We start from the raw sequence: 24615 nt of genomic DNA, 5'->3' as shown, positions 1-24615 counted from the left end.
GGGGGGCATGGGTGTGCATGTGCCACGGTGCACACGCTGGTGTAGAAGTCAAAGAACAACGTGCAGGAGTTGGTTTTCACCCTCCACCATGTGGAGCCTCAGGATGGAACTCAGGTCATTAGGTTTGGTAGCAAGCACCTTGAAATGCTGAAACTTCTTACTGACCTCAGAAATTTAATTGTACCAACAATTACAGCCTCTGTGTAACTAAGAGTTCTGAACTCCTAATGTTTTTATCTTAATAATGGAGCACCCCACAGGAACGAGATAAGGAAGAGCTACTGTGTTGCAGGCTATGTGGTTCTTATCATTTCTAAACAGTCATCCACCTTCTAACAAATCTGAAAGAGAACACAACAATATTCCCCACTGATCCTACAACAGCCACACTGACTTGAAGAAATAAAACTCTTTTTTTTTTTTCTTTTCTGGTTAAAAATAACAAGGAACTGCAGCCACACTGTGAAGTTGCCATCTTGTTTTAGAGAAATAAGAATAATCAGCACCTTTATCACACATACACACAAATCTCTTGAGCTACTAAAAGGCAATTATAAAAAAGCCAACCGTGTCATCCAGAGTACCATGGTAACCAGCATCACCAGGGCATGAAAAAACAGTTGTTAGTCACTAGAAGCAAAGCCAGTTGGCAATTTGGCTTGCTAAGCAACAGTACAGAAATAGCGGAGTAAGGGCTCATTATCTGGAGGTCTGACGCGGCGTAGCTTGGAATCTGGCGCCGGAAGGGACCATCTCAGGTCTCTCCATCAACCTGAATCTGAGGCTCACAGTCAACGTCTAATCTATCACTTGTTTAACCAGCATTTACTAAAGCTTGCTGCACCGGAGGCCGGTGGCTTGACAACACACACGTTTACTTGGGTTATCAGCTGAACAGAAGCTGGGCGATGATGGACAGAACAAGAGTGGTCCTGCCAGAAGCACGATGGGGCAGGAGCTGCCTGAGATGGACTCACAGCTGACATCTAGAGGACAGAGAAAACTATGAGGAGGAGACAGAGAGCTGGTTATAATGCAGCATAAAATAACTACATTCTCATGACCATGATCCTGCGTCATCAAGAAAAAGATGGAGTTATATTTAGGATCCTTAGTTAAGGCAAGAGTGAGTACAAGTGATTTTAGAACTACCACCAGCAAAATGATAAAACATGCTGTTTTGGCATTCTTGAGGAATAAAATTATGTTTGAAAAATACTTCATTCTTCCTAGTTTCCGATTTTGGTAGAAGAGATTCAGGCTTATGAGAATTGCTTTAGCAGCATTAAGATGTATTGTCAACTCTGTTCTGCCTTTCTTTTCCTAGCTCAGACTCCTGCTTCAGCTGGAATGCCTTTTTCTTTCATAATCACTGATCACAGTTCTTTCAAGGCCAAGTTAAAATTGTACTTCCTCAGAGAAATTTTCTCAGATCGCCCTAGGACGTATTGCTCCTTTCTCCTTTCACCCACAGATGTCCTGGCCTGTGCCCCAGGCTGCCTCTCACCACCCTTTGTACCAAGACCCTTCCTCGCTTTGTGCTTCCACAGTTACATCCATGTCTGTCTGCCATGGCCCCAGTGCTGTGGGGGAATGGTACTGAACTGAGCTGCCTAGCCTTGACAGTCACAGGCAGGCAGAGGGAAGGCTGGTTCCCCTAATGAGTGGCACACAACCCAGAGGGAACCTTGGACATTGCTATTCCCTTCCCCCTTTGCACATTTGCTTCCATCTTCTGGGGACCTCTTGCTTGGAGGAATTTCTTCCCATCCTCTAGGGTCCAGTTTAAATATTTAGGGAGTAAGGCGTCTGCTCTTACCCACAAACCAGCTGAGGTCGCCCGCCGCATACCTTTTGTTTTGTAATAGTTTGTCAGCCAGTGTTCTCTCTGTTAAACTACACGCCCCAAGAGCCCACAATGATGTTTACCTGGTTACTATATCCCCATACAGAACAAAGCCCCACCAATACATGGAGGGTAGGCAGGAAAGAATGGGAAAGATTCTCAGTTTGATAAGGAACACGGACCAGAAAATGAGAGGACTGAAGATTCCTGGTTCCGCAGAGTATGCCTAGAGGCAAACCAGTTTAGGAGGATACCAGAAGAGCATGCAGAGCCTCCTCTTAGAAACCAAAGGCTTGAAATATGATAGAAGCAGGGCCACATACATCTGGGGGTCTAAAACATGGAACTGAGGAGAGCTACAGTAATACACAGTATCTTTCAAATAAGAGAGAACCCAAGAGAGATGATAAAAAGAAGAAATCGAATTTAACTGCAGCCTGTGGGATTTAGATTAGATAAAAAGAGAGCCTGACAACGAAAGCTGGCATGGCCTGGAAAGGCAGGCTAAATCTAAAAAAAGAAAGCACTAGGAATTAGAATTCCACTCAGGTTTTTTTAATGCTCCTTTGGGCTCTGATCATGTTATCTATTTCCTTTGCCAGACTGGGTTGGGGGATAGCATGGGCAGGGAGAATATTGCAGAAAAACATTACAATGACCACACTGAAAAATATTAAGACAGAAAAATAAACCTACAATGCTGTCATCTTATATAGTTATTTTCCTCTTTCTTGTTTCTCTTTATTTTCTCCCTGTGCACGACAGACTCTGATTTGTCCACTGTTTGGTCCGGTGATTCAAAGATTCACAGCTCATCCTAAATCTCACTAATTATTTAGCAATGTCTACACATTTAATAACATCTTACATTTAATTTTACCAGTGCACTTCAATATTGTAACTCAGTGTAACCGATTGTGGCATTAATGTTTTGACAGGCTTCTATGGAATTAACCAATGGAATGATATTTTTTCCTACTGAATTATCTCATATCAGAATTTGGGTATGAGGTAAAACATTGACTTTTCAATTATTCATCGGTGACAAGATTACAATCTACAAGTGGGGCAGGGTCATTTCTTGATGGTTGGAAATACTTGAGGCAAAGATTCCTTGAAGGAAGACCCAGCGCCCATATTGGGTTGCTAATAACTGCCTGTACTTCCAGTTCCAGGGTGTCTGACACCCTCTTCTGACCTCACTTACACACACGGTGCATATCCAGACAAGCAGGGAAACACACACACACAGAAAATAAATCTTTAAAAAGTTATTTCATGATAATGGGATTCTTTTTAGATGTTTTCACATTTCTGTTTTTTATTGTTTTATGTCTATTTTTTCTATAAACTTCAGTACAATTTTTATGAAAGTAAAATATACTTTTATGAAAGTAAAATATACTATTTAATCAGTTGCTTTGTCTTCCATGTTCCCATTGCATCTTTACATTTCTATTATAGCATTTTATCTCAATGGCTTTTGTATAGGTTTGTCATATATATATATTCATATACTGAGCTATGACTCATAAATTGTAATGTCACTAGAAGTCATGGTGAAAAATGAGTTAGCCTGCTTTCTAGCTTGCAAAGAGAAATGGAATATTATTCTTGGCATTAGGCTTTTGGGAATAGATTTTGTAATTCATATACCTAGTCTGTGTAATCTAGATTGATCTAGAACTTGAGATCCTTCTGCCTCTACTTCTGAGTGACTACAGGTGTGCATCACCTTGTCTTGAATATTAAAGATAATTGTAACAGTTGTTCCTAAAGAGACAGAAAAGCAATATAGGCAGTATTTTTCCTCTACTATTTAAAGTTTAATATGTCCTGCTCTATAGGCCAAAGCTATTAGGTTAAAGACAATTAAAGATTCATTTACTAGAGCTCTGCAGAACTCATCTATTACATTGTATATTATAGCTTAGCTCCTCAGTCATACATTCAGCTTTTCAAAATCATTTATAATGTACTAAGCCAGACATGGTGGTGAATGCCTGTAATCCCAGAATGCAGAATGTTGACACAGGAAGATTCTGAGTTCATATTGTTTATTTAACAATACATATGATGAGCCCGGGAGGTAGCTCAGTTGGTAAAATGCTTGCCTTGTAGGCATGATGACCTCATTTCTACCCTAAGAACCTAATTAAATAGCTAGGCCCACATAACTCATACTTGTAATCCCAGGGCTGGGAGGTAGAGGCAGATGAATCCCCAGGGCTCACAGGTTAGCTAGCCTAGCTGAATGGGCAAGTTCCAGGCCAATGAGAGATACTGTCCTCAACATAAGGTGGACAGTGTTCTCGAAGAATGATACCCAAATTTGTCCTTTCACCTTCACACACACACACACACACACACACACACACACACACACACACTCACGCACTCAGGCATGTAGGCATATAGAACAATGAGTTTGGATACAACTGAGGTTTACAAGAGATGATTCCAGAAAGGGTGGCCCCTACCCTGAGTATTAAAGAGGGAGTTGGTACTGGATTAGTCAGGACATGCATATGCAGCCCATCATATTCTAATACAGTATGAGAAGGGGACAGATAAGACACAGCATTGTGCTGCTATGGAATTCAAGGCCGTGGGCACTCAAAGCTGCAGCCGCGAGTGGGGTGTGCTGGGGGCTGTGTAGGTAGTTAGACAGCAGGTCACCAGGGTACCCACGGCTCCATCTCTGCTTAGACTGTGCCCTTTGGATGGTGGAGGCAGTTGAAGGGTTTTAGGCAGAGGATGAAAACAGAGATTATTTTAGCGACACTAGAGAGGACAGGCTATAGGGAAACAATGATTTGAGGAAGCGTAACTACTTAGGAGACATTTTCACAGATGAGTAATAGCTAACCACAGCTACCACATAGCACTTGTGATAGGTGCTAAATGAGCATCACAATGCAACAGTCTTAATATTCTCAACAACCTTATAAACGAATACTATTATCATCACCATTGCATAGCTAATGGGACAGATATAGCAAAGTAATTTGGTCAAGAGCAGTACCAAGCCAGTACCAGCACCATGCTTCTGCTCCGAGTCTCAGACTTGTTTGTTGAATGTCCATCTCTTCTATCAGACCTGCAGCCTCCAAACAGACAAGGAGTCACACTGGTAGTGTTCTCCACTGTGTCTACATCCTTGGCACAAAGGAATGACTTGTTGAATAAAACCAATGAATAATCTACGTGGAAGAAATAGTGGGATTAAATCATGTAGGTTCAAGAGTCTGTATGCAATACTGAGAATCGGAATTTTCCTAAGGAGAGACCAGAGCTCTCTTGCTCTCTCTTCACATGCACTAAGGACAGGCCATGTGGGGACCAGAAAGAGGCAGACAGAGGCAAGCCAGGAAGAGAGCCTGCACCAGGAACTGTGCTAACCAGAACCTTGAGCTGGGACATCTACCATCTAGTACAGTGGGAAGAGGGATTTCTGTTGTTTAGGCCACCCCAGTCTATAGTATTTGAGTAGGGCAGCTCCCAAGGAACACACCAAGATGAAGATTAATATGATAAGGATGGATAATAATGGAGAGGTTTCTGTCTTAGCACACTGGAGGGACCATGCTGTCTCTACTGGAAGGAAGAGAAGAGACATTTGCAGTGGTCAGTAAACAACTCTACATATTTTGTAGAGTTTTACCCATGATTACTTACTCAGTGAATGCTTACTTATAATTGCATGGCAGTCTTTGTGCTTGTTCTGAGAAAAGTGATAAGATTCATTCTCTGCCATCAAGGAACTCAGTCCTGTGGGAATAAATACCGTTCCCTTTGTGAAACTGGCATGCCAACTGGAAAGACTATTTTCCTTTTCCCTACTCCTAAAGACTTGCAACTGATAAGTACAGGGGTACTCTCCTACAGAGACTAAGAGCTTTGGGTCATGTGATCCACATTTGAATTTGGGTCACACAGGCTCAGTGGTGATCTAAGAATAACCATTTGGGTCTTAGGGTCAGTCCTTGCAACCATAGAATCACATAAGGTAGGTAGAACTATATATGCTAGTGGTTATTACGATTATTAAAGCCACATCCCTAACCCAAAGAGACTAAAGCCATGGGCAGTAAGTCAGGAAAAAAAGGCCATTTTTTACCACCACTCTAGGCAGCAAAAATGTCAGGTTGTAGGGACAAGATCAGAGTAGCCAGAGTCAGGGTGTCAGACAAATGGGCACTGGGCATCTACAGACCTAGTTCAATCACAGTTCAGTTATCGTCTATGGGAAGTTGAGTAAGTCGCGCTATCGATCTAAGCTTTAGAAGTTTCATCTACAAAATGGAGTTAATAATACCTACCCAGGAGGGCTGTTCTGAATATAAAAAGGGCTTGGCGTGGTGCCTGGCAGAATTGTCACTCAATTAATGGCAACTGTTGCTCCTATTAATATAATCATTTTCCTCTTTCACCTCCTAAGGGATTTGTTTAAATGGTTAAGTTACTTGAGATTCGAAGAAGTAAGGGAAATGGAAGAGCTATTAAAGACTAGCTTAAAAGTTATTTTTAAATATAAAGAAAAGCAGTTTAACTTGGCTTGCTTCTCCTAACATGTGGTGCAAGCATAAGTCATACAAGTTGGCCACTGTTCCATGGCTTAGAGCCTGATATAACCTCTTGTTAATGATTCCTTGTCTCCCACCCAAAGTAGGTCTACCAAGCATTGTTAATAAGGGTTCTCTGAGGGTGTTTAATTCCTTTCCAACTTTAATATAAACTCAAGTCACCCAAGGACTTGTTAGAAATGCAGATTTTCATCCAGGAAATTTATAGTAAGGCATGAAATTCTGCATTGCCAATATGCTTCCATGTGAGACTCGTGCTTTGGGTTCAAGGATGCCAAGGAAGTGGCAGAGTTCTGACAAGACACAGAAATACCTTTGTTGGCCTAATGCTTGTTGTCATGGCCTACTTCTCTTTAATGATCTTCCTAATAACAGACTATTAATAGAATATGAGCAAGCTTGTTTCAGACCAGACTTGGAAATTCTGCATGTGGATTCCTTTTAAATCAATATCAACTATTTGAACTTTTCCTGGAACACAAAGTTTGCTCCTAAAGACTGCTCTTATTAACCTTATATACTCCATAAACTATTAACTTCCTAAAGGCCTCCACTGTTACCCCAAACTGTTTATCAATAGATACTAAGGAGATGAGTGAAAGAAATCACAGAGTCTCCTTAAAAACATTTTCTGAACTAAAAATTCCAGTACATCTAGTGGGATACTGCCCCTCAAGTCTTTGTTCAGAGCTCTCCTGGAGACCTCCCCCAAACACTACCGGTTATTGCCATCCCTCTGTTTGCTCATTAGAATTTGATGGTAGGACCCTATTGCTGAAGACACCATATACTTTGGTCACAAGTCACGGAGGAATCAAGATGGTACTGACTAGGAGGCTTCCTTACAGGTTATTTCCAGAGTATTGGAAGGTGCTATGTAGACTGCTGGAGGAAAAAAAAAAGTCAACAGTCTTACCCAGCTGTGAACACTGTGAACCAAAACAATGACTTCTTGTGGCAAGATATACCCATGGCTGCAATAGTGGCATGAATATTATGGGGGCAGCACACTGCTTTCTGATCGGATTCAAGGACTGCTTCACAGGAGGAAACATGCCTGGTACTATAAATCTGTAAGCCATGGTTGGAGAGCTCACAGGCTCTGGTCAGGGAGAGGAAACCTACCACCAATTCTTCTGCTAAGTGGACTCAGTACCAAACTGCCTTCTACATTTGTATCTCTCCCCATAGATTAGCGGAGCTCTCAGGCCTTGTCGAGAGAAGCTTCCTTGTACAATATAGATGGTGGTTAGTACAGACACTTACAACTGGTGAAAGCAGAGAGGATAAGTGTTGGTGGAGGGCTCATCCACAGATGGGAACATCTACATCACCTGCCCTCCAGACCATGGACCTCACAGAACAGGGGTGGGCAGACGCATTGTAAAACCTGGGAGCCAGGGAGGACCACAGCAGCCATGAACTCACAGCAGCTGTGTTTGCCTGCACAAGACCTGCGCAAGACAAGCCAGTCAACACCTAAGCTTAGATCGGGGAGTTCATAAAAGTCCTCCACCTTTAACTGAGGAGCTATAGACAGTTGATGGTTTGGGGGACAGGAAGAATCAGTATTCTTTCAGGGTGTAGCCTCTGGTAGGTTGACCATACTCCTGTGGATATGAGGAAAAAGAGGGCAAGATGTTGGGAGAGTAGGGAGGTGGGATGGATCCAGGAGGATTAAAGAGGAAGAATGATGGTGAATATGATTATAATACGTTATATAAAATAACCAGAGAATTAATAAAATATTTTCTTACATGTCCTCTGGCACTACATGATAATGAGACATTTTCTCAAACTAACTGGAATTGCTTTCAGCAGAAACTTAAGCCTTGGTAAGCCGGGGGGGGGGGTGGGGGGAGTAGGGGGGGGGGGGCGCGGCGCAGGGTGACAATCATAACTGGGAGACAATGAATCAGAATATGGCAACCAGTGAGCTAAGCAGAGTGGAAGAGGCCTGGGCTCAGCCAACTGTGAGGGAGACAGGGAAACATGAGACTGTTTTGAATATTCTCAAGGGTGACCCCTGGACGTAGATTTGATTAAAAACAAAAGCCAGGGGCATCTCTGGGCCAGATCTGGCTAACAAGGGGGCAGGGCAAACACAAGGCCAAGATGGCCAACTCTAAAGTGTCCAGGCTGATTTTCTTGAGTGAATTTGTACTCAGGCCCAGAAGGCAGTATCCAAAGACACAACCGGTGCATGAAGTCAATGGTCATATAGCTTGCTATGGCACCATCCTTGAGGTTAGGAGGGATGGGGAGCTGGGGATGGTGTTGAAAGAAACCCATTCACTTTGTGTGAAAGTTTCCTGGGGCCTTCACTCTGAAGAAATATTTCCTTAAGTCCCCACCTACCCTACCGTGAGGAGCAAGAGCTTCTGGAAGTACAATGACTCCTCTGTTTTAGCTAGCTCCCAATCCCTAACCTGGCCATTTTGTGTGTCAGATGAATGGCTGCTGGTAAGTCAAAAGTGTGACACTGTCAGCAGCTGGAGCTGTCCAGCAATGGAGTTCCTTCTCTTTGGAAATGGTGAGCTTCCAGCGCTAGGAGTTTGAGGCAAAGGCTATGGGATTCTGTAGAGGGAACCCTGTAGTGGGTAGGGAGGTATGCAATTAAACTCGCAAGGCTCTCCTGGGCTCATTCTCACAATACCTGACGCTTGGTAGACCGCAGAAAGAATTACAGGTGGGAGAGAATGAATGAGGAATATGGTTTAGCTGGTGAGCCAAGTAGACTGGAAGAGGCCTGGGGCTCAGCCAGCTGCAAGGAAGGTAGAGAGAAACATGAGAGATCTAGACAGCCAACAGCAGGCCTTCTTGGAGTTTCTGGCTCCGTAGATCAGAGGTATTGCTTTGGGTACCTGAAGCCTTCCGTGGTTATGAAAGGCAGTATCTTTGAAGGGGGATAGGAGCTGGGGAGGGATAAAGAGCACTGCTCACCCTTCTTAAACTCCTCCAGCACCGTGTCCAGCCGGGTATCATTGAAGACGCAATGCAGGGGCCGGTTGTAGAAGCGGGTGACTGTGAGCAGCGGGGTACAGTCGTCCGGGTCCACAAAGGCCAAGTCTTTGACGAACAGAATGTCCACAATGTTGTGCCTCTGGTCGCCCTCATACACTGGGATGCGAGTGTAGCCACTGCGGAGGATCTCGGATACAGTGGCGAAGTCAAGCACAGCATCGGAGCGCAGCATGAAGCAGTCCCCGAGGGGGGTCAGCACCTCCTCTACCACCTTAGTGCGCAGCTCCAGGGCGCCCTGGATGATGTTGAGCTCTTCCTTCACCAGGTCGCTGTAAGGGTCCGCGGCCCGCAGCGTCTCCAGCAGTTTCTCCCTCGTGTAGAAGGTGCTGATCTCCTGGCGCAGCGCCCAGTCCAGGAGGCGGCCCAGCGGGTAGCACACCGGGAAGGCGGCAGCCATGAGGAGCCGGGTCAGACACACACTGTGCGAGGCGATGGCCAACCCGTGCCGCGAACACACCGAGTAGGGACAGATCTCGGCTCCCAGGAACACCGCGCCGGTGCACACGAGCGCGGGCAGCCACGGGAAGTGAACCCCCGCCTCGCCGTAGTCCTCCCCCGGACCCCCGACGCCCGGCGGCAGCGAGGCGTACAGCCAGCCGGCCAGCGCGGCATTGGCCCCGGCTTGGCCCAGGAGCAGGGTGCAGAGCAGATGGGTCCCCCTGCCGCGCACGGCCTGCACGCGGCGCGCCTGCTCCTGCTCGGCGGCCGAGCCACTGTTCCGCAGCACCCGTAACTCCACCGGGTCCAGCGAGAGCAGGCTCAGGCGCAGGCCGCTGAACAGGGCGGACAGGGCCAGCAGCAGGAGCGCCCCGAGCGCTCGCAGCCACGCGGGCGGCAGCAGGTCCCCACCCGGGCCGTAGAGCCGCGGGCGGACGCGCAGCAGGAAGCCGCCGGCCGCGCCGTGGTGGTGCCAAGCGCGCCCGTCCCAGGCGCACAGCGAAAAGAGCTTCCCGCCGCCGCCCGCGCCGCCGCGCTCCGCCTCGCCCTTACGCAGCTCCCGCACCCGCACCTGGACCAGGGCCGAGCCCGCCACGCCCCCGGGGCGCAGGGGCCCCAGGACCTCCACGTCCGACGCCCAGTCGCTCTGCTCGCGGCAGCGCTGCGGTCCCGGGGGACGCGTGGGGACCGCGCTGGGCGCCACGCCGCTCGCACCGGGGGGCTCCTCGATGAACACGAGTCGTGGGGCCCAGTCGCCCGTGCCGTTCTCCCCCGGGGCCAGGGAAGGTGCTGGCACAGGCGCGGCGGAGACCGCCGGCCCAGGCTGGAAGTAGACCCGCAGGAGGAAGCTGGTGCCTTCGGCCGCACGCAGGGTGCCCCCCTCCAGAGACACACGGCCTCCAGCAGTGTCTTCGGGCCGCAGACCCAGAAGCCAGGCAGCAGCGGCCGGGGGCCGAGGTGACAGAGAGAAGAAGAGCAGGAGCACGGCGCCCCGGCTGCAGCAGTCCCGGAGCCTGACACCCAGCGCTGCTGCCGCCGCGGCCGCCGCCGCCATCCTGCACCCGGCGCGGCTGCACGTGATACTGCAGCAAGCCGAGTGCGAGCTGGAGGGAGGAGGAGCTGGAGCCGGGAATCCGGCCCCAGGCAGGTCACCACGTGTGCTCCCCTTGCGCGCGTGGGCTGGAGGCGGGGGTGTGTGTGGGGGGAGGGGGTGGTCAGAACCCGCCTGGGAGGGGTGCCCTGCGGGAGGCTGGAGATGGGCACGAACTGTCACAGTGCCTAGCCTGTGGATACACTTAAGTCTATCTGTGCCATAGCCCTGGAAAGGCTTGGTTTGGAGCCTGGCCTCCTCCTGCATCGGCCTTCCTTCCCCTTCAACCTCCCTCCCCATTCTGCTCTCTGCCCTTCCTACCCGGCAGTAATTCTGAACTGCAGGCCCTCTGCTTCCCATTCGACCCAGGAAATTTCCCAGCGTTTCTACTTCGTCACTTGTCTTCTTCCTTCTAATTAAAAGACATTCTGGTCCGGAATCTGTGAAAAAAATTGGCCTCAATTCTAGCTAGCCTTTCATATTGTAAAAATTTCCAAATTAAATTTAAGTTCAACTCCTTGTTAAGATACCAATGTTCATCAATGAATTGAAATGCATTATGGGACCATCATGGAATAGAGTACTATGCGTCCAGGAAAAGATTGCGCAAGATCCAATGTATATATATGGTTCAAAACGATGTAATATACCACTCTTTTGTTAAAAAATGCTCATAAATAAATTTTATGTACATGCTCGTATATTCCGGTATCAGGTTTCAAATGGGAATGTTGAACAAGAAATGTAGTAACAGGATTAGTCTCTTGATGTATAGATGAAAAGAATTTACAAAAAATAATATACAGAAGTACCTCTACTTTTCACTCAGTTCCTTCCACGGTTTACATCAAAAGCAGGAAACTGACATTGGTGTAAAACTCATATCATTTTGTCATATCTAAACTTACATCACCACCACCACCACCATAGTAAAGATACACAGCTTCCTCTTTTTCCAACAAGATCTGGGAAGTTTTTCCACTGAATCGCTTATGTTATTTGTATCCACCATCTGCTAGTATTGCTTTATTTTTATGCCTCATTTCTTAAATGTATGTAGCAAATGTCACTTTTTTTTTTTATTATATTGCTATATGTTTCATTGCATTTTGAGACTGGGTCTCGCATAGCACAGGCCAAACTCACTGAAGTGCTGAAAAAGGCCTTGAACTCTGGATTCCAGGACTGTACGGGTGCCCTCTGCAATGCTGTAGACACTTGGATGGCTGCACATTCATGTGCCAATCACAATAAACAGTTCCATCTTTGAACTGGAGGTGTGGCTAGCTTGCCTAGTTTGTAGTAGGCCCTGGATCCCATCTCCCATCCCCACCTGTACTGGGGAGTGGGTGGTTCCACCATCTTCCTTTTTCTCTGTAGTTTCCTTTTCCAGAATGTCATATGAATAGCAAGTAAGCTGGCACTCCTTACTCTGAATGCTTAAAATTCATCCAAATTGCATTAATCAACAGCCAATCCATTTGTAGATGAGTAGAATTCATTATGTGGCTAAGTCACAATTTGTTCATCTGGTTAAAGAATAATTGCATTTTTTCCCCTTTTGGCAATTCTAACAGAGCACTGTGGACATTTGTTAGCAGTTTTCATTCCTTAAGTGACTATACCATGTAGATGTAACCAACAGTCTTATTAAATAAGAAACACAGAAACAATGTAAAAGAGAAAGCCGAGAGGTCAGAGCTCAGAGCTAAAATCTCACCCTTCCTCCTGCGGTGTCCCAGCTTCCCGAAAGAGAGCTATATCCTGTCTGTCCATCTTTTTATAGTATTTTGTTCTGCCTTCTCATTGGTTGTAAACCCAAACACGTGACTGCCTCGTCACTGTCTGTATGTACAGCCCCCCAGGTCTTAAAGGCATATATCTCCAATGCTGGCTATATCCCCGAACACACAGAGATCTATGGGATTAAAGGCGTGTGCCACCACCGCCACACTCTTGCTATGGCTCTAATAGCTCTGACCCCCGGGTAACTTTATTTATTAACATACAATCAAAATCACATTTCAGTACAATTAGAATACCACCACAATACTATAGGTCTGTGCAACATTTAATTAAATAATTGTTTATTCTGAAGTCACTTTGTGTGTGTGTGTGCATGCATATATATGTGGGTACTCATGTGTATATGTATGGGTGTGCATGCACTATCCACCTTCTGTTTGTTTGTTTGTTTTTGAGGCAAGGTTTCTCATTGGCTTGCCTAATTCTGCGGGGTTGGCTGGCCAGCATGCCCCTGGAATTCTCCTGTCTCCATCTCCTCAGCACTGGGATACCAAGCAAATACCAACAGGTTCCTTTTTTTTGGGGGGGGGCGTTTCTGGGGAATGTTGCATGGCAAGTACTTTTCTAACTGAGTTATCTTTCCACCTCTGGAAGTTACATTTTTTTAAGTTTCATTTTTATATTATTTATTTTGATGCTGAGGATTAAACTCAAGCCCTCTTGAGTGCTAAACAGCTAATCTACTACAGCTCTGGTTTTATTTCCAATTGACAAATAATTATTTATAGGGTATAACTGGCACAGGTATGGATATGGAATGCTCACATTAAGGTCATTGACACCTGTCCCCTCAAATATCTTTGAAGAAATGAAAACATTAAAAATCCTCTCTTAGCTATTTCCAGGTGTTCAGTATGTTAGCTGTAAGCAACTTGCTGTACAGTGGAGCACCAGGCTTATTCCTCCCATCTAGCTGTCACTTTGTAGCCATTGAACAGTATCTCCCTTTCTAGGTCAGCCTAGAAGCTACTGATAAGCACCATTCCACTCCACTCCCACACGTGTGTTTTCAGATTCTGCATGATGCTATTTGTGTATTTGTCTGTGTATATGCATGTGGGGTAGGTGGGGAGGGGAAGAGAGTGTCAGATCTTCTGGATCTGGAGTTATAGACCATTGTGAGCTGCTCCCTATGGGTGCTGGGAACTGAACTCTGGTCCTCTTCAAGAGCAATAAATGCTCTTAACTGCTGAGCCACCTCTCCAGCTCCGCACTTCTCTCTTCTAACTGGGCTCCACTAACCATTAATCATGGGACTGTTTAAAATAACCCAAGTGGAGTCTCATGTTTTTTCAATTATGATGAGGACTACAAGGGATAACGTACTTGGTATAGCCTAAGCCCTCAACACATGATAACAGATTTTGTTATTATGAGTATTAGTACATTTTTGTTGTTTAAAAAGTAGTAAAAAAAAAAAAAAGGTCAAAATGCATGGGGTGCCCATCTACAATACAACCCCTACACCTGACTAAGGCTCAGAGAGGAACACAGATGAAGAGAAGGAAAGACTGTAAGATATATGACCTGTAATGTGACGTCAACCGACATGCCAATGTACATGGGGGGAATCTCACAAGGCCCCACCCTTCGATGGAGAGCACCAGACCATCAATGGCTGTGGAGAGGAGAAGAATCAATATTCTCCAGGAATGAGCCCCCTGATAGGTTAGCCAATCCCTAACCATTAGCTCTAAACTCATACACATGCGCAACATGAAACAAATGCAGCAAGCTGTATTTATCTGTTTATTTGTTTATGTATGTAACAATAATAACTAAACAAAAAGAGGTCATGGATTTGAGAGGAAGCAGGCTGGGTGTGGGGATGGCCATAGGAGGGGTTGGTGGAAAGAGTCAGGGGATGATGTAAATACAGTCCACATATATGAAATTTAAAAAACAAAATAGTCTAAAAAGAAATAGAAGACAAAATATTTTCTCAGTTCTTCAAATTCAAAAACTCTTTTATTTCTATTTTTTTTTGTGGAGGGGGGCACTATTTCCCCAAGCTTTCTATGTGATCCCAAAGTTACACATCCTCACTAAAATCTCTCATGTCTCTCCTGGCAAATTTCTTTTCTTCTCAATAGAAACTTCTAACACAAAGACACTAGCTTATCATAAGGGTTCTTGCACCTCTATTAGGCCAAGAACTTGATCATCACATCAAGATGTAGATGTACATGAGAACCCTGTGAAGTAGAAATAATTACACCCATTCTACAGGGTAGAGTAAATGGCCAGTAAGACATTTCTGGAACTCTATACTGATGCTCCTTCCACCTTGCAAAATGGAGCATTAGAAAAAAAAAAACTCTTCCCAAAATATTAGATAAGAGATTTAAAGCCCAAATTTCTGATTAAAAAGGATCATGCATTCATGATAATAAAAATTTAACACAGTAGAGCATGAATAAAATAAGCTATGAAACAACCAGAGATAAATGTGTAATCTTTTGGCATAGTCTTTTAAAAATTACTACATAGATAAATAAGAAAAACACACATACTTGAGCTCCCTGCACTTTATATATTTTCTTGTTATATACAAAATTTGACTCTGCTTCTGCTGCTTGACATATCAAGATCTTTTCCTCTGATGTAACAGAAAATTTTTCCAAAAATAATAATACTTCTCTTACCCACTCCTTCTCCTGTTCTCAAGTACCCCACCAATGCCTCAGGCATATAAAGTGTGAGTTTTCTACGAAGCTACATTTTAGCCCCCCATAAAAGTAAGTTTTTAATGAGAATAAGGGTGAGGGAATAAGAATCTTCATGTTTTCAATTGCATCAGATCTATAAACAAGTGGTAGGCTGAGAAAATCAATTAGTTTTCTGAGCCCAGAGCCTCATCTGTGAAATGAGTTTTCAGATCTCCACCTCTTCATGAGTCAGAGTGTTAAGAGCTAATGAACCCCAGGCGAAGATAATCTATAGAGACTGAGTACTTTTCCTTTTGCTGAACATGAGGTCCTGGAAAAGTACCGGGTTTCCAGAGCTCTGCTGTAACTGCAAGGATTCCTGGGGACAGGTTCAGCTAGCGTGATTGTCCAAAGGAAGAGCTGGCAAAAATAGCTTCCAGAAACCAAATGTTCACTCTCTTCCTAATTTATAAGATACCGGTTCCCCACTTCTTAGAGAGAGGGAGGAAGTAATATTTCCCTCCAATGCCATAAATGTGCTGTTTCAGAATATACTTACCAGAATGCTTTGCCTTATGCCATGACTTGCTCATCTATGCAAAAACGTGTTAATTGACAACGTGTCAGGTTCTGGGCTCGATATTAACACCATCCTTGCTACACTGGACCTTAGATTCTGCCAGGAAGACAGGCACGAATGGAAACTGCTTACTTACTGAATTAAGGCGATCTCGGAGTACACAAGACTGCATAATTTCCAGCCCGTCTAGAGAGAAGAGTCTAGAAAATGATGTTTCAAAATGAGATGTAGAGAAAGTAGAAGTTTATACATTTGGAGAACAAGAAAAATATTGTCTTGTATCTTTTATTTCTTTTTATAGTATTTTTACAAGCGTGAAATGATAGTAATGACATTTCTAATGACAATCTGTTAACATGTATTGCTCTGTACCAAGCGCATTATGCTTATAACCTTCATAACAATTGAAAAAAATATTTGATTGGGTGATCCTTTGAATTACAATGCTAATGAGTCTGCATTGAGCCTACAACTGAAAAATTTTACGTATATTTATTTTTGTGTGTTCATATGTGGGTGGATGTATGTCGGTCTGACCGACAGGTAGGGCGGAGGCAGGACGGGGCCAGCCGGTCTCTCCCAGGGGCTGAGCGGGATGATGAGTGTTGAGCAGAAGCCCCCTCCTGTCCCCTGGAGAGAAACACACTGGGCCAGGAGTCTTGTCGAAGCAGAAACTCGCTTTATTGTATCAGGAGTGAACTTATATAGGTTGGGGAGATGGGGGGATGGGGTGAGGATAGCGGGCCAATGAGATGATGCCATCTCCGCAGTTACTAGGCAGTCAGGTAGTGCTGAGTCACTCATGCGGAAGTCATGTCCCAGGACAGGTCAGCAAACTAGAGCTAGGCTCGGGAAGTTAGCCTGGGCCTCACACCCGGGCCTTATGGGGCCCAACAGGTGTATATGCTATGGTGCTCATGTGGACAGTGGGGACAACCTGCAGTGTGAGGGTTCCTCAGATCAAACTCGGTGGCAACCACCTCTATCTTCTGAGCCATCCTGTCAGCACCCCATAGCCTACAGTTTATTGATTTTTTAATCTTTAAATTTATTTTAAATTGTGTTTATGCATGTGTGTTTCTGTGTGTGTGGGCCACCTGTATACCTGAGTGCAGGTGCCTGTAGAGGCAGAAGGATATTAGATTTCCTGGGACCAGACTTCTGGGTGGTCATGAGACACCTGAGATGGGTGCTGGATATCAAACTCAGGTCTTCTGCAAGAGAAGAATGAGCTCTTGACCATGGTGCCATCTCGCCATCTACGTTTTAAAAGGTCAGCATACAGATGCTGAATTTTACTTTTATATTCTCATACATGTATACTATTGTGTATTGCTCAGATTTAACCTTCCCATTAACCTCTCTGGCCACCCCTTCCCTTCCCCTCTTCCTGACCCCAAATAGTTCCCTCCTTTTTCATGTCATATATGCACGTATATTTACATCTAGATTCTTCAAATGGGAAAAGATATTTATCTTTCTGTGTCTAGCTTACTTTATTTTACATGATAATCTCCAGCCACACGCATTATATTGCAAAATTATTTTCTTCTTTATGGGTCAAAAATATTCCATTGTGTACATATAACATGTTTCATTTGCCTATTCATGAACTAGTGGACATCTAGGCTGATTCTATATCTTGGCCATTGTGAACAGTGATACAAAAGACAGGGATTTTCAGGCATTTCTGTGATATGTTGACTTAGATTCCTTTGAGTATATATCCAGATTTCCACCAGAAATACATAACCCCTTGTTGTAGAATATTAGTTAAAGATGTGTTGGTCGCATCTTTTATTTTTTTTTTATATCATTTGTTTATGCTGTGGAACATCTGTTTGATCATGCAAAGATGGGTTGAATCCTTTTATGTTGTATGTGTTTAACTCTATGAAGCTGTGTTACTTTGCCTGTCTAAAACACCTGATTGGTCTAATAAAGAGTAGAATAGCAAGGCAGAAGAAAGATAGGCGGGGCTGGCAGGCAGAGAGAATAAATAGGAGAAATCTGGAAAGCAAGAGAAGATCAAGGAACAAGAAAAGGAAGGAGTGAGAAAAGAACAGACCAGCTACCCAGCCACCCAACAAGGCATGGTTATTTCCTTCTTATTGAAGAAAAAAAAAGATATACAGAAAGAGAGAAAGGTAAAAGTTCAGAGGCAAAAGGTAGATGGGATAATTTAAATTAAGAAAAAAATGTCTAGAAATAAGCAAGGCTAACAAGCATTCTTAAGTAAGAATAAAACTCCATGTGTGATTTATTTTGGAGCTGGATTATGGGGCCCCCAAAAAGCAAAGAACAAGAGTAAAGAGTAAAAGAGTAAAACAACCAATCACACCCCTAAGTATCCTCACCACCATTTCTCACCTGTTTTCTTGATGATAGCCATCCTGACAAGGCTGAGATGCAATCTCAATGTGCTTTTGACCTGTCTTTCCCTGAGGCAGAGCCTACAATGTAAAAAGTTAGAAAGACAGGACTGGCAGGATGACTCAGCAGCAAGGCTGACTTCTCTCAAGTCTGAAGACCTGAGTGCAAGCTCTGCAATCAACAGGGCGGAAGGAGAGACTTGACTCTTGACAGTTGTCCTCTGAACTCTCATGCAAGCTATTTCTTGAGTACATACATACATACATACATACACACACACACACACACACACACACACACACACACAGAGAGAGAGAGAGAGAGAGAGAGAGAGAGAGAGAGAGAGAGAGAGAGAGAGAGAGAGAAAGCTTGAAGGAGGGAATAAATAAATGCAAATAAAAAATTAAAGTTAAGAATATGGTATGGTAATTCCAGGCAACTTTGACAGAGGTTTACTATGTATTAGGTATGAAGTAACTTATTTAATTTTCAGAAAAATCTTTGGAGGTAGGTATCATTATCATTTCCATTTGTAGCAGAGGAAGTTCAGCTACAGAGTGATTAAACTTGGTTGTTCAAGATTTATCCAACACACACAGTATTTTATACTATGTTACAGCTACCTTCTATACTTTTGTTCAATGACGTATATAGTTTTACATGGTTGTACTATGATGTCCCTATAATTTTAGTGTTCACTCTTTCTTTTCTTTCTTCCATCCCTCTTTGTTCCTTCTCTCCATTCTTCTCATTCTCTCTTCTTTCTTCAACATTTCTAGAAACAGTACCTGACTAAAAAATAAACAAAAGAAAGATCCCTCAACGATTCTTTTCTAGCCACATCCTGTTCACAAATATGTTAATGAAATTCTCAGATGACTTTAAAAGAAGACGTGCTGCAGAACCTAGGACAAGCCAGAGAAGTATGAACATTAGCAATATGGCAAAGAGAATGACACAGAACTTGGAAAAATGTCAAGTACAGGTGCTTGGGGAAAAGTAACTGCAAAGGAAAACTTTTACAGGGAGGGTAACACCTGCAAACTAGTAATGGCTATAGAAGCCTGTAATACTGTGAGAAAAATGTGATGCTGGCCTCTTGTCATAAAGCCGGGAAATAATGGCTCTTTCTGTCTGACCGTGGTGACAGGTAGTACCTGGGATGCTGCTTTTAGTTCTGGGCACTTCATTAGGAGAAAATTGTTGATTAGCATTTGGGAATTTGGAGGTAAGAAACAAGAACCATTAAAAGCATTTATTAGACATGACTCACCCTTTGAATTCCAGTGGTGCAGCAGGATAAAGGAATACAGCTCTGTACTTAGCATCTGTGGCTGAAAAACTGAAGTCTCTTCATTTTAAATTTAGTGTAGAATCACTGGTTGTTGAAGCAAGGAGGGACTTTGGAGATGACTTTTTGTGACCTGAAAGTCCCCAGGCTAAAATTCTGCTAGCAAGAGCATATTCCTCTTTGGTTATGCATTGAACAGACATTTAGAAAGTTTCTTAAGACATGGGTTTGATCACATTAATATTATTTAATCTGTTTAAAATCTTCTATAGTTTCCTTTGATATTTAAGTAAATTCATCCATCTATCAGGAGCTCAGAAAGTTCTGCTGAATGTGGCCTTTACCTGAATCTCAACTTTAGTTTCTACCACTCCATCCCAAGCACTCCAATCTTTATCCATACTTGCTTTCTTACTGTTTCTAGAACCTCCAAGCTCCTCCTCCTAGACCAGATTCTTGCATTGTGGGTTCCTTCCCATCTTTCTTCTTGCAGTGAGCACCTTGTTTCCAGTCTCCATTCCTGTTCTATAATCCTATGTAAGTACCATCACAATGTACAATTTTCATTTTTATTTCTTTATTTCCTTTTCTCTAGTAGAGTACAAAATCCAGGAGAGAAAAGACTTTTCCTGTCACACTAATTCCTGATTCCAGGGCTTAGCATGTGGCAATAGTTGATATTATATTGTTGCAATATTCCTGACTTTATTCACTGTTTCTCATAATCAACTCACTTATTACAGAAATCCTATGCACTAGCACTGTTGTTAGCTCTATCATAACTAGCCATAAGATACAGAAAATATGAGGTAGAGCTGGGATTGAGTCTAGACAGCATGAATAGCCCAGGGTCTGAAGCTCCATTACTTGTATAGTTATATGCTATCTTTTCCCCAGAGAAGAATTCAGGCAAAGAATTCTCTTCCATATTTGAGAATTCATCAGTCACTCCTATTAGGAAAAGTGAGAAAATTTAGGGAGAGCATAGTTGAAGGAAGAGCCATGGGGACCAAAACAGGATGTGGAACATCTGAAGGAATAAGAGTTGTGTTTTTGTGATACAACTGTGGGGGAGGTACAAAAAACAAGGGTTGTGTTTCCTGGTTTATTAGGAAGTGGAAAATTGGGCTGGTGTAAAGGGGTTGGTCAAAATATGATCATATAACTATGTTGGAGTGAGTATCGAGAAATAGCTTTCTAACTAGCAAAAACAGACTACAGTGTTTCCAAAATTGAGACATTCAAAAAAAAAAAAATCTAGGAACTGAACCCAAATCTTGATCATGCTACATAGGTGAACTGCCACTGAGCCACACCCTTGGTCTTTCCAAGGCCTTTCTTTATTGAACATTCAAGTGACCCTGTGTCTATTATCTGTGGAAGTAAGGGTACAGGAGTCAAGGACAACCCTGTTATAAAACCAGAGAGGCATATTTTGATGAAGGAGCCCCAGGGATAACACCTTAGTTTTCATGCTATCTGCTGCTGTGCAGAACAAGTTTGTAAATAACCTGTCAAAACTGAAAGGATTTCAGCAAGAAAGGCTTGATGATATATTGAAATCATTTGTACAAACTACTGTTATTTGTGTAGGTGAATATTATCAGTAATAAATTTTCTTTTGGATTAGCAGGAATGAAAACATATTTATAAGGAATTTTGTTCATTCACTAATAGTGGCCTTGGCTTCTTCAAATTTAATTTCCCTGTATCTAGTCCCTTTCCTGTTTCTGTTCTCCATTATTATACTTATTACTTTTGACAATTTCCAGAGTAATACTTATAAAACATAAACCAAATGTCCTGTTTTGGACCTTCCATTGGTTTTCTGTTGTTTGTAGGCTGAAATGTAAACTGCTTACCAGGGCCAATCAAAGTCCTTCACAAGTTGCTTCTTTTAGCCTTTTGCTTTATTTGTGTGGTAGGAAGTGGCAGAGCTGAGACTTGATCCAAGAATAAGCTACATCCAGAGCCAATACTACTTTTTAAAAAAGCACTTTTTATTTTATGTGTGTGAGTGCTTTGCCTGCATGCATGTATGTGTACCACATGATGCAGTGCCCATGGAAGTCAGAAGAGTGCTTCAGATTTGTGAGCCACCAGGTCCGTGCTGGGAACTGAGCCCTGGTCCTCTGCAAGAGCAGCCCCTTCTCTTACCCACTGAGCCATCTCTCCAGCCCCAGAGCAACAGACAGGCTTTCTCTGTGTAGCCATGGCTGTCCTGGAACTCGCTCTGTAGACTAGGCTGGCCTCGAATGCACAGAGATCTGACTGCATCTGCCTCCCAAGTGCTGGGATTAAAGGTGTGCACCACCATCACTTGGTATTGATAATCTTGACTTACTTTGCCTCCATTGCCTCAGGATTCAGCCATCTTGACCACTTTTTCCAGTTTCTTCTATGAGTTACACGTTTTCTTGTTTTGCTACATATTGCTGCCTCTGATTGTATTTCTTCCCATTGGTCATCCTCTTGCTTAAAAATCACCTCCTTAAATTTGGATATTAACAATAGATATTTTTTCTAGGATCTTTATTCTACTTGACTTTTCTTTTAAAAACATACTCCATTTGTTTTGAAGGTGTGATAGGTAAGCTAACTTTCATTTCTCTCTAAACATGGCAATTTGTTTCTTGTCCTTATCCATGAAAATCATGTTTAAAAAAGCAATATTTCAAAAAATAAAAATAAAAAGCACTTCCATATTATCTTTCGATCTCATCTTGGTAGCTTCCTCAAAATACTTTCAGTGATTTCCCTCATGCTGAAGTTGAAATCCTGTGCTTTATGTTACAACAGATCCTCCACCTCCTGGCATCTACCATTTATTATATAGATATTTCCAACTTATGACAGTTTAATTTATGGTGTTTTGACTTTATGGTGGTGAAAAGTGATACACATATTTATTAGGCTGATTTGCTTTTTCTTTTTTGAACTTCCTTTCTTTCTTTTTTCTTTTCTTTTCTCTCCTCCTCCTCTTCTTCTTTTGAGAAGGGTCTTGCTGTGTTGCCCATGCTAATCTTGAACTCTTGATCCTTCTGCCTCAGTTTGCCAAATGCTGAGATTAGAGGAGTACAGTCATCATGTTTGGCTAGTACACTTTGAATTTTAATTTTTATGGACTAGCAATATGTGGCATTGAGGCAGGACAGTTGGCTAGGGGATGTACAAAGGTTCTGATTTTCATTTTTGTTGGCAGACACACAGAAAAATTAACATAACTAGGCAGACCACCTGCAAAAATATGGCACTTCTTTTTCTGAGAAACATCATAAACAAGACTGAAAATGGATAACGAACTATGTCTTAAGTCCACATGAACTATGTTGTAAACCTCTTTATAATGTAAGGATCCCTCTGAGCAGTTTTATCTCTTCTAGTGATCCTGTCTGCATCTGTAAATGAACTGAACAATGAACTTAAATGTTTCTTCATCAAGAACAGAATTTTGTTGATATGAAAAAAGAATCTACCAGCATATACTTTATAATATCCACAAGTAGTGACAGATTAGGTAGCTTCAAAGGCCCCAAAACACATATCCAGCTACCACTGAGGCATTTCTGTGCTTTTCTCTCCCACCCACTACACTTCAGCTCGACTCTTCAACGGCCACGTGTATTTCTGCTTAACCAATACGTCACTGTCTCACTGTGAGCATTAGCTACTTTTCTATTGCTGTGATAAAACACCATGCCCAAGGCAACTTATAGAGAGACGTTTAATGGTTCCAGAGGGTTAGAGTCCATGATTATGGAGTGAAGGCATGTCAGCAGGGGCAGGAAGCTGAAGGCTTACATCTTGAATGACAAGCATAAATCAAAGACAGGAAATTGGGAATGGTGCATGGCTTTGAAACGCCAAAGCCTGCCCCTAGTGACATACTTCATCCAGCAAGGTCACACCTCTGAAATCTACCCAAAAAATGCCACTAACTGGGGACCAAGTATTCAAATGCCTGACGTCTCATTTAAACCACATCCTGACCCTCCTGAAACTTTTCTGTGGAGGATATTGAGGACACATGTGCACCTGAGAGAAGGCCACCAAAAGCTCTGACGTGTATTCGGCAAGATGGACTTCACGAGTTACTGAGTTGTATTTCTTGCTAGTGGTGACAGCATGATTCTCTCCATGCTGTTCATTCACATCCACTACGGCTGCATTATGTTGCTAAACTGATATTCCACAGATTAAGGTTATTAAATATATTTCAGTCTACAGAATTTTCAATTTATATGGGTTAACACAGATATAACCTCATTATCATTGGGGCAGGTCTGAATTACAAATGCCAATTTATTTCTCTCCTTGCCTGACAAGGCTTTGGATTCTGCCCTTTCGGGGGTCCATCATATCGTCAGCACTAGGCACCGAGAATATGCATGTTGTCTGAACAAAGAGACTGAACATTTCTGACTGGGGTTTTCTACTCCAGGGAGTCTCCAGGAACTGAATTTGGGGGCTGGGACGGGAATCTTGTCTCTTCTTCTTTGACTCTGCGGGGGCTGTGCAAAGCCCTGATGGATCACCAGACTTCATGCTAAGGAGGGAAAGGAGGCGGGGATCTGGGCCAGGTTGAATCTGGGGCTGCTTTGCTCCCAGTGGTCCCCTCTGTGGCCTCTGGCTGCGGGCCAGTATTTTGGCTGTGGTGCGGCCAGTGAGGTCAGAGGGTAGAGACACCATCCTGGAGAAGGCTGCGCGGGCCGCCCCCAGCCCGGAGCCCCAGGGCACGTCGGGAGTTCCTTCCCGGGTCCTCGTCCTCGTCGTCGTCGTCCACTGGGCGCAGTGCGCTTCTGGAACCACGTGCTCGGCCTCGGCCCTGCCTGGAGCTGGTAGGCTTGACGGCTGGTGCGGGAAGGGGGTCACCTGACCCAAGGCCCTGAGGCGGCGGCCGCTGCGGAGAAAACCCCGGGAGCGTCACTGCAGT

General features: G+C 43.7%; 1 protein-coding gene across 1 annotated transcript in view; it reads right to left on the bottom strand.

Annotated features, from left to right (window-relative positions):
- Positions 1-11064, bottom strand: part of Cnnm1 (cyclin and CBS domain divalent metal cation transport mediator 1) — a 56174-nt gene extending 45110 nt beyond the window's left edge. The window contains 1 exon segment of the mRNA XM_028888846.2: positions 9376-11064. Coding sequence (XP_028744679.2) covers positions 9376-10948 — 1573 coding nt within the window. The 5' untranslated portion in view covers positions 10949-11064.
- Positions 11065-24615: the final 13551 nt, after the last annotated feature.

Source organism: Peromyscus leucopus, chromosome 1, assembly GCF_004664715.2.
Source record: "Peromyscus leucopus breed LL Stock chromosome 1, UCI_PerLeu_2.1, whole genome shotgun sequence".
In the NCBI taxonomy this organism is placed as follows: Eukaryota; Metazoa; Chordata; class Mammalia; order Rodentia; family Cricetidae; genus Peromyscus; species Peromyscus leucopus.
The sequence above is the reverse complement of the archived record's forward strand: the minus strand, read 5'-3'. Positions and strand labels throughout refer to the sequence as shown.